At 40.7% G+C, this 11,086-nt stretch overlaps 1 protein-coding gene across 1 annotated transcript; it reads left to right on the top strand.

Annotated features, from left to right (window-relative positions):
• Positions 1-2,307: 2,307 nt before the first annotated feature.
• Positions 2,308-4,258, top strand: LOC127219852 (programmed cell death protein 5). The gene is made up of 2 exons (XM_051181603.1): positions 2,308-2,327; positions 3,805-4,258. Exons 1-2 carry the CDS (start codon positions 2,308-2,310, stop codon positions 4,256-4,258), a joined length of 474 nt encoding a protein of 157 aa, XP_051037560.1.
• The last annotated feature ends 6,828 nt before the right edge of the window (positions 4,259-11,086 follow it).

Genomic DNA, 11,086 nt, shown 5'->3' with positions numbered 1-11,086 from the left:
GTCTCTGTGTATTATTTGGGGCTGGCGCAGCGGCGGGACAAGACCGGGCGGCGACAGGCGAAAAAACTTACTTGTTACAAATGGCGTGTTGTAGCACACGCCTTTAATCCCAACACTCAAGAGACAGAGGCAAGCAGATCTCTGTAATTTGTAAAGTAAACCTGGTATGCTGAGTAAATTCCAGGACAGATAAGAGTTACACAGGGACAGTAAAACCCTATGTCAAAAAATAAAAAAATAAAAGTAAAATAAACAGAGTAATAATAAAGCCACGTAAAGATGAAAAGCTCAGAGAGAATCTGGTTACTGTATGCTATTATGTTGTCTCTACATTGTTTGACTGCCGAGAAAATAACAACAACTGATAAAGGAAATGCTGCTGGATTAATTCAATTTATATATTTTAAAAATGCTTTGACTCAAAAATTTAAGTCTAAGGACAAGTTACTGGGGAAAAGAATTTCTATTTTTGTTTCCACAGAAAATAAAAAGCTGTGGATTCCTTGCAGACTAATGTGGTTTGATCAAGCCAGGCCCCCTGAAACAGAGTCGCTGGTGATCCAACATTCAAAACAGCTTGGACAAAGCAGCCTCGCAGACTACAGCCAAGATTTCTGCAACTTCTTAGGATCCCCATGACAGTGCCCCCTATCAGCAAAAAATAGTTTAAAAAGAACGACGCCCAAATTCCCAAATGTTTATAAATGTTTGTTTTCATTTAAATGGACTTGGGTATAAATGGTTAATGATCACAGCCAGTTCTTTTTAAAGGTAAAAAGGGAATTATGGTATAGATATGAATACTTTGTTTTGGAATAGATTTTCATTTATTGATACAATTTAAGGTCAATAAGGTGATATGTATATTTCTCCTCTTGTTTAGGTATTGTGTTTATTGAGCTCAGTTAGAAATGTAATGTATAATGTAGTACAGATTATAGATAGTTACCTATGATAGTTAGAACTTATAGTTAAGTTAGTTAGTATTTCTAGATATACAGACATATATTTGAGATGGATAGGCATTCTTCAAACCTTTCAAAGACCTACAGAATATGGCATCTAAAATGGTTTAGGGTTTTTCTTGACAATGAGACATAATTGTTCCTGGCAACACCACCTGCGTCAGAAAGGAAGATGAAGATGGACATTGAAGAAACTCATTATGGAGTTTACTTCCAATATGGCAAGACTAGCCATTTGGACAAGATACTCCTCTTGTCTGGACTGTTTGACTTTGTGATGTATAAACTGGACATGCAGGACCCACAGGAAAGTGACTTCTGATTCAAGATGGACATTGCTAACAGAGATCCTGCTTCATGGAAGAGTCTGCGAGACAGTATGCAGGACACAGACAAAAGTGACTGACAAACTGCCAATACAAGAAGACAGTTTAAAGTTTCCTGCGTTGCTGAAGAGTCTGCCAGACACACTATGGCCTATGGGCTGAAGATGGAAGGTTACAAAAGAACTTCGGGTGACCAGGCAGTGAGTTGTCTCTGTCATTTCTAGAGTTTATGTACTATCCTTCTGTGGTCTTTGAAGGAGTTGAAGACAGATAGTAATGGTTATAGTTTTCATTAGTTAGGATTAAAGATAAGTTACTTAGACTTTAGACACACAAAGATAGAATAGATGATGAAATATTTTCTTCAAATCTTGCTAAATGTTAATGGACTAAATGTTGTTAACTGTGATTGTTACTTGATAACTGTTGTATAATATATTTTGCTATGTTAAGGTTAAAACCCTTCTTTTTATTTAGACAGAAAAGAGGAGATGATGGGAGAGGTCATTCTGTATGTTTCTCATACTGGTTAATAATAAAGCACTGTTGGCCAATAGAAAGGAAGATAGGAGGGACTAGGAGACAAGGAGAAAATAGGAAGTAGTAGGGAGGAGTCAAGATGGATATTCTGGAGAGAGCTGGACGCCAGCCACCTCCCCGGTAAGAGAAGGCCATGTGAAAATACATAGATCAACAGAAATGGGTTAATAATTAAGGCAGAGCTAGCCGATAAGAAACAAGTAACCGGGCCAACAGCATTGTATCAAATACAGAGTCTCTGTGTATTATTTGGGGCTGGCGCAGCGGCGGGACAAGACCGGGCGGCGACAGGCGAAAAAACTTACTTGTTACAAGTTAGTTAGGTTTTCAAGATACACAGAGATGTATTTGAGATGGATAGGCATTCTTCAAATGTTTCAAAGACCTACATAATATGGCATTTAAAATGGTTTGGGGTTTTTCTTAACAGTGAGGTACAACTGCTCCTGGCAACACCACCTGCATCAGAAAGGAAGATGGACCTGGAAGAAACACGGTATGGAATTTACTTTCAATATGGCAAGACTTGCCATTTGGGCAAGATACTGCTCTTGTCTGGACTGTTTGACTTTATGATGTATAAACTGGACTTGCAGGACCCACAGGAAAGTGACTGTTGATACAAGATGGACATTGCTACAGGGTTTCTGCTTCATAGAAGAGTCTGCTAGACAGTCTGCAGGACACAGAGAAAAGTGACTGACAAATTGCCAATACAGGTGGGCAGTTTAAAGTTTCCTGCTTTGCTGAGGAGTCTGCCAGACACACTAAAACCTATGGGCTGAAGATGGAACATTACAGAAGAACTTCAGGTGACTGACCAGGCGGTGAGTTGTCTCTGTCATTTCTAGAGTTTATATATTATCCTTCTGTGGTCTTTGAAGGAGTTGAAGACAGATAGTTATGGTTATAGTTTTCTTTAGTTAGGATTAAACATAAGTTACATATAGGACTTCAGACTCACAAAGATAGGATAGATGATGAAATATTTTCTTTAAATCTTGCTAAACGTTAATGGACTAAATATTGTTAACTGTGGTTCTTATTTGATAACTGTTTTGTTATACATTTTGCTATGGTAAGGTTAAAAACCTTCTTTTTATTTTAGACAGAAAAGAGAAGATGATGGGAGATGCCATTCTATAAATATGTTTCTGTTATTGGTTAATGAATAAAGCACTGTTAGCCAATAGCAAAGCAACATAGGCAGGACTAGGAGACTAGGAGAAGAAAGGAAGTAGGAGGGAGGAGATCCAAGATGGAGGATAGAGAGAAGAATGCCCGCCCCTCTCTCCGGTAAGATAAGACCACATGGAAATACTTAGATTAATAGAAATGGGTTAATAATTAAGACAGAGCTAGCCGATAAGAAACAAGTAACTGGCCTACAGCTTTTTTATCTAATATATATATATATATATTTATATTGCACACAATTCTCAAAGGACTAATAAAATGAAAGAAAAATTTAAAGAATAAGATAATAACAGAAAGGAAAAAGAACATCCAGCATTCACTATCTTCTATTATCATCGTTGCATAGTGAAGAAATCCCAGAGTGTCACACTATTGGGCCATATGAAAACAGTCTTTGTCTATATAAAGGCTATGAGTTCATGACACACCCACAGTCAAGATCAAAGAACAATGATGATGCTCAGCCTACTTTCTCCATTATTAATACAATCTAGACTCCCTGGTCAGGAAAACAGTGCTTCCCACAGTGGACAGGTCTTCCCACCTCACTTAACATCATCGAACAATTCCTGTCCTCCCCAGACACACCCACAGGCCAATCTAATATAGACAATCTCTCATTGAGACTCTGTCCCAAGAGATTCTGGATTGTGTTAAATTGACGATTGAATCTAACCATCATAGCAGCCCAACCACCTCAGTTGTGACTCTTGGAGTTGCATGATTGTGTGTAGATATTGCACACAACTTTAGGAATTTTTTTCTGAATATGCAAGAACCCCAAAATTGTGCGGCTGCGCAACCCCCGATGGCGGCTCTGTCTGCGTGTGCGCGACTCAGGTCGGCCGCGCCTTGGCGGATGAAGAGCTCGAGGCGCTGAGGAAGCAGAGGCTGGTGGAGCTGCAGGCCAAGCATGGGGATCCTGGTAATGCAGCCCAACAGGAAGCAAAGCAAAGGGAAGCAGAAATGAGAAATAGTATCTTAGCTCAAGTTCTGGATCAGTCAGCCCGGGCCAGGTTAAGTAACTTAGCACTCGTAAAACCTGAAAAAACTAAAGCAATAGAGAACTACCTTATACAGATGGCAAGGTACGGACAACTAAGCGGGAAGGTGTCAGAACAAGGGCTAATAGAAATACTTGAGAAAGTCAGCCAACAGACAGAAAAGAAGACAACAGTTAAATTCAACAGAAGAAAAGTAATGGACTCCGATGAAGATGAAGATTACTAAGAGGAAATTCTCAGACAGACTTACGGAGCAGTGTCTAGGGCAGTTACAACCTTTAAATGTTTACTTTGTTTATTATCTATATATGCCTTTTGAAAAAAAATAAACTTGTTGCTCAAACTGAAGCAGTTTGAGTGTTTCAGAATCACAGGCAACTCACAAGAAGATCTGTTTTGGGCAGTCGTTCCAAAAACTTTTAAATGGTGGCAGTGCAAGTTTACCCATTGCCGCTGGACATTAACATGGTGGAGGATTAGAAGCTGTGCCAGCATGCCTCAGCAGCCAGAGACATCAAGGGAATGAAAACCCTGGGCAACTGAATCAGCTTTAAGATCTCAGCACATCCAGCATTCTTCAGGCAGAACTTGCAAAAACAAGGACATGTCCTTTCGCTGCAGGTAGCATTTCAGATTTAATTTACTTTTCAGAGGCGTTGCGGTTCCATTATCCAACAAATACCACTCTGATCAAAACAACTAGAGTGTTACTTTTGCGAAATACCTAGGACACCCTGTGGTAACTGTTGAACGGTGACATGTTTACAAGGGGAGTAGGCTGGAGTGAGTGATGGTTGAGTGCTGACGAGCACAGGACACAAGTTCTTTTCCCAACACCCATGTTGGGCAGCTCACAACAGCCTGTGCCTCCAACTCCTGGGGCTCATACACCCTCTGGCCCCAGAAACCTACGCATGACCTCCCTTACAAGCACATACCTGACTAAAAAGAATGCAAGTAACTAAACTGTCAGTTTGTGTTCAGGATTGCACCATCACAGTTGGGATCTGCTAAAGGGTTTTGTGGGGGATTTTGTTGAGAGGGTTTTGTTGAATATGTTGAATTTGTTGTTACTGTTAGGTCCAAAGCTGGTCTCAACTCTCCATTTAGCCAAGGATGACCTCAGGCTCATGATCTTCCTGCCTCCACATCTCTAGTGCTCAGATTACATACATGTACCACCACACCTGGTCTGTGTGGTGTTAGGACTTGAACATAGAACTTCATGAGTATTAAGGGAACAATGCTAACTGAGGCACAGCCTCAAATTACCACTTATGCTTAAAATTTGCTTTATGGTGCATATGAAATGCTAGAAAGATACACGACATGTCTGTGCAAATTGTGTTACATGTTTCATTAAAATCACCAGTCCTAATGCCTAATGGCTGAGGTGCGATAAAGGACACCTGGGAATGGAAAGTTAGTACTGAAAACAGCTAGCATGCTATGTGTGGTTAGCCTGCCGGCATGGAGCTGCAAGTACTTGGAATTACAAACACACAGATTTGAGCTTTGCCAATTTTTAATAGCCATGTCAAGTTTTCCTTTCAAGTGGGGAAAGCAGCTGCAAAAATGTGGAACAATAGTTGCTGTACACTGCTCTGCTCCCTGCAGTGGTCAGCAAGAGGCTGCACTATCAAGCTGGAGCGCTCCACTCAGATGCCGGTGTCTGCCAGTAAACCATGAGGGCGTGGAGCCAGACTAGTGCACAGCAATAAAGTAGTGGTGTTAAAAATGAAATAGGAAGGGCTTCTTCAGAGGACCTGCATGGGAGTCCCAGCACCCACAGGGTGCCTCACAGCCACCTATAACCCCAGTCGCAGGGGATCTGATGCCTTCTTTCCTATGTGGGTGTGAGGCACATAAACAGGAAAGCAGGTCAACACCCATCCTCACTGAATGGGAAAGAGAAGAGTCTACAAACTGACAGAGCACACGGTCTCATTCTTTGTCAGCAGACTGATGATGGGAGATGTCATTTTGTATATGTTTCTCATACTGGTTAATGAATAAAGCACTGTTGGCCAATAGGAAAGGAAGATAGGCGGGACTAGGAGACAAGGAGGAAAAAGGAAGTAGGAAGGAGGAGCCAAGATTGAGAATCTGGAGAGAATAGAACCGCCAGCCGCCTCTCGCTGTTAAGACCACGTGGAAATACATAGAAATGAGTTAATAATTAAGACAGAGCTAGCCGATAAGAAACTAGCACCTGGCCAATAGCATTGTATCAAATACAGAGTCTCTGTGTGTTATTTGGGGCTAGCTGGCGCGGCTGCGGGACAAGAGTGGCAGCGGGCGGAAAAACCGTACTCGTTACAAATGGCGCCCAACGTGGGCATTCTGTATATGTTTCTCATACTGGTTGATAAATAAAGCACTGTTGGCCAATAGGAAAGGAAGATAGGAGGGACTAGGAGACAAGGAGGAAGAGGAAGTAAGAAGGAGAGCCAAGATGGAGAGTCGGGAGAAAGCAGTATGCTGGCCGACTCCCAGGTAAGAGAAATACATAGATCAGCAGAAATGGGTTAATAATTAAGGCAGAGCTAGCCGATAAGAAACAAGTAACTGGGCCAACAGAATTATATCTAATACAGAGTCTCAGTGTATTATTTGGGGCTGGCAAGGCGGCAGGACAAGACCAGGCCAGGCGGCGGGAGGAAAAACCATACTCCCTACAGACCGCTTTCATTATTTTCTGTGCTGATGCAGGCCTGTAATCACAGCTCCTTGGGAAACTGAGGCAGTAGGAACAAAAGTCCAAGGCTAGCCTGGGCGACTTAAATACCACCAGGAGTGTCTTTGTGGGCACTTTGAGAATTGTGTATGCCATTGACCCATCTTCACTACATTGACCCTGAGCAGGTAGGTGTGATGGGTGATGGTCTGCTCAGTGATCTAGCTGTGTGTCCCAGTCACTTTAAATACAGGACACACTGCACCATTCCATAAGGATGCTTTCCATACAGTACAGTGTTGTGTAGGACCACCACTCTGAGCAGGTAGATGTGATGGTCTTCTCTGAGTGACCTAGGTGTGTGCCCTGGTGACCATTAAATATAGGACACACTGCATCTATCCCATGAGGATGCTTTCCACACAGCACAGTGTTGTGTAGGCACTCTGCCATCTTCATTGCATCAGCTGGCCCACTTGCAAAAGATCATTGCAGCTGGGTGTGCTGAGGGATGGGGGAGACAGTCATGGGCTCCTGAGTTGAATGTCCTATCTTCCCAGGGAGAAAATGTCACAACAGGCTTACAAAAGGGTGACTGAGAAACTGCACAGCAAAATAAAAAAAGCTTGCGTGATATGCTCAAGAAAAAAAAAAAAAGAACCCCAAAATTCAAAATTGAAACTGTAATGAACAGGGGCATTGCTGGATGCTCTCGCCTACATTGTGCCACAGAAATGTGGGTCCTGAACACACAGCGTGTACATTCTACATCACAGGTGCTGCAGTTCCATGGAACATCAGTGTACTCTGCCTGAAACACATTGGCTCTGACTCAAGACTATTATGTGTTATGAATTTTATTGTTGCATATACAAAGTATGCTACTCTTAAATTGCTTAATTATGCAAAACATATCTCTTAGTATTTTTTTTTTGCCATTCTTTCCAGTTTCCCTTAAGATGGTATTATGTTAGAAGCCCTGGTTAAAAAAAAAATTGCTCTTGGATTTGTTGATCTGGATTTTTAAAAAAAAATTAAATAAATTTTGGCTTGGGATTAACGCAGAATTTCCAATGATCTGAAACAGCCCTGGAGACACGTCTGCCATGTTGTACCATGTAGCCTTTGATGATTATAATATCAATGAACTCTGCAAAAACATTGAGGATGTATCATATCCTATAGTATCAAACGTGTAGCCAGGATTTTATTCTTTATGTAAAAAAAATAAACAAATACAGCCAACTCATTAATATTCAAGTATTAATGTTGATCTTTAATAAACATTAAAATAATATGTGTCAAATAATTGCTTTAGAATATATTTCTTTATGATTTAATACGCTAGTATTTAATACACTGCTTTGTTTGTGTTCTAATTAGCTTTAATTGTCAACTTGACACAACTTAAGGTCATCTGAGAGAAGAACCTGGATTGAGGAATTGCCCAGATCACCTTGGCCTATGAGCATGACTGCAGGTAACTGTCTTGATTAGTGATGTCAAATGGTCAAGCTTGATGTGAGCATCATCTTGGGTAAGTGTGCCTGGGCTGAATGAGAAGCAAACTGAGCTTCAGCTGGTGAGTGAACTGGAGAAAGAGCCAGCAGGCTGTGTTCTTTCATGGTTTCTTTCTTTTCAAGCTCTTCCTTGAGTTCCTGCCCTCACTTCCTGCAATGATGAACTGAAACCTGGAAGTGCAAACCAAATAAATCTTCCCTCTGCTGAGTTGCCTTTGGTCAGAGTGTTTCATTATAGCCCCGGCAAGGAAACTAGAGTGATTCTTAATGTTTTCTTTGTACCCAAATAACTAAATACTGACATTGCATGAGTTTCTTATGTAGAGGGGGCTGAGAGTAGAACAGGTTTAAACAGCTTTTCATTTTTGTTTTAATATGCTGTGGTTTGAGAAATGATGAAACTGGGCTCATTAGGGTTATTTGTGAAGCAAGAGCAGGCTCTGAGAAAGAGCAGAGATCTCTTTAGATAAGGTACACTGGCTCTGTGCATGAAGATACCATATGCTGGGATGAATATCCAATTGTGGATGGCACCATCAGTTTACTTCATCACAAAAGTGCCTTTAAATAAATGAGGTAATTAATACAAGTAAGAGAGCTTGGTAGCCAATTAAAACACATCACATTTGCATAGTGTGATGGTTTGCTTTAATTGTCAACTTGAGAGAATCTAGACTTACCTGGAAGAAGGACTTCTGGGTGAGTCTGCGGGAGATTCTCTGGATTGCTTTAATTAACATGGGAAGATACATCCACTATGGGTGGAGCCATTCCCTGGACTGTACGGATGGAGAAAGAAAAGCTGAACATTGGTACTCATTCTCTGCTTTCTGACTGTGGACACAATGTGACCACCTACTTCAAGCTCCTGCTGCCTTGGTGTCCCCACTACAGTACCCTTGAATAGTGAGGCAGCATAAACCTCTTTTCCCAGCATCTGAGTATTTATCACAGCATAAGACACCAAGTCACGTGTTCTTTTCCCACGCTTTATTTTCCCATGTGGCTTACTTCTGCCTCTTCAAGTCGGAGCAGGGATTGATAAGCTGTAATCTATGAGACAATTCCAGCTCAGAGATACAAAGTGCTTCACCCAGGGTCACTTAGCTGTTGACATAATTATGGCCAGAGCACAAACCTCCCTTCACTCTGCCTAAAGAGCTTGGGAAAAAATAAATAAAAGAGTTCAAGAGGGGACTTCCACAAGAGCTTATTTTGGAGAATCAGTTGCAGGGATCTAAAGTGACTTGGGAAAGCTTAACTTCATTTTGGAGAAATGTGCTTCTAGATATATATGATGGAGCTATCCACAAGAGCCCAGCATCAGTGCTCTTGACCCTTAGAATGGTTTAAAGTATAATTTTTTCCTGTCAGAGTAAATCCTTCATAACTGCCACATGGTGAAGTGGGTGAAATAATAAAATGTGGATGGGTAGTGTGAATGGAAAGGAGAGTGTCCCTGTTAGGCTTCTGTATTTGATAAAAACAATTCTAGCCTTTCATGGGTGTGGCATTAGTTTTTATCTTTCATTTATTTCAGGATAGATAGTGTGCTGTGTTTTGATAGAGAGGGGTCAGGAGCATGACTCAATTGGTAGAGTGCTTGTTTTCCATGCACAAAGCCCTGCATTCAGTCCCTACTGTTCGTAAACTGGGTTCAGTGGTGTACACCTACAATCCCAGCACTCTAGGAGGAGAGGCAGGAGGTCAGGAGTTTAAGGTCATCCTTTCCTACATAATGAGTTTGAGGTCAATCTGGATTACATAAGACGTGTTTCAAAAAATAAAAGAATTCCACCTTCTTCAGCATGATGGACCTCTCTTTAGCTTAAATCATAAAATTTGTTCTAGAGCCATAATTATAATTAAATCTTATATTCATAAGTGGTGGGTTTTATGATATATATCATTTTTAGTGGGACCTATAATTTTATTTATTTATTTAAAAATTGTGGTATGTGTGTGCACGCGTGCATGTTCTTGCATACACACACACGCGTGCTAGAGACTGAACTTAGTCTTTTGAAAAAAAAGCTGGAGCTTTTAACTGCTAAGGCCCTGTAATTGTATTCATTTTAATCGGCACACATCAAGTATACAAAATATGTGTCTCACTGTGACACTTTCCCACCACTGTAAAATGTGCACCAATCACATACAGCCCTGTACTGCCCTCTTTCCCCCATCTCTCCTAGGATATACTGTCTCTTCACAAATAGTCATATATGTATGTATGTATGTATGTGTATATATGTATGTGTATGTACACACACACATATATATACACACACATATGTTCAGATTAGAGTTTGACTCAGATTGTTGTTGATTGCTGGTGCATGTTGCTTCTCTAGCAGATTTGAATATTCATGGTCTCTGATTTATTTGAGTTGATTCTTTTGTATAATGTTTCATTCTTCAATCTACGGAATTTTTCCCAACATCATTTGATGGACAGGCTCTTCTTTATCTTTCATACATTTTTGGCACCTTTGTTGAAAATTAGATGGATGTAGTTGCATAAAATTGTTGTTGGGTCCTGTCTTCTAATTTTGCTGTTCTATATGCCTGTCACTATGGCTCTGCACTATAATTTGAAGGTAGTTATTGTGATACCTCTAACTTCGCTCTTTCTACTTGGATTACAACTTGGGGTCTTTTGTGCTTCCAAAATTTTGGGTTTGGAGACACAGGAAATCTGTGAGTATGTCATACTTTGAAAAAGAGACCTAACTATCAGAAGTTTTGTTTAGAAGGGGAAAATCTTACAAAACCTTACAAAGCAGGGTACTGGCAGTGCAGCTGATTTTAAAAATGTGGAGAGTGGGTTTCTGTCACATGGATGAATTTAAGGTAA

The sequence above is a fragment of the Phodopus roborovskii genome, unplaced genomic scaffold (genome assembly GCF_943737965.1).
Source record: "Phodopus roborovskii unplaced genomic scaffold, PHOROB, whole genome shotgun sequence".
NCBI lineage: Eukaryota > Metazoa > Chordata > Mammalia > Rodentia > Cricetidae > Phodopus > Phodopus roborovskii.
This window is presented reverse-complemented; position numbering and strand designations above follow the sequence as displayed.

What these genes read in the sequence shown, in the direction of transcription:
- LOC127219852 (XM_051181603.1), top strand. Translation starts at nt 2,308, where the DNA reads ATGGACCTGGAAGAAACACG. An exon ending in ATGGACCTGGAAGAAACACG is followed by an intron (nt 2,328 to 3,804) that starts GTATGGAATTTA and finishes TGAATATGCAAG; the next exon opens with AACCCCAAAATTGTGCGGCT.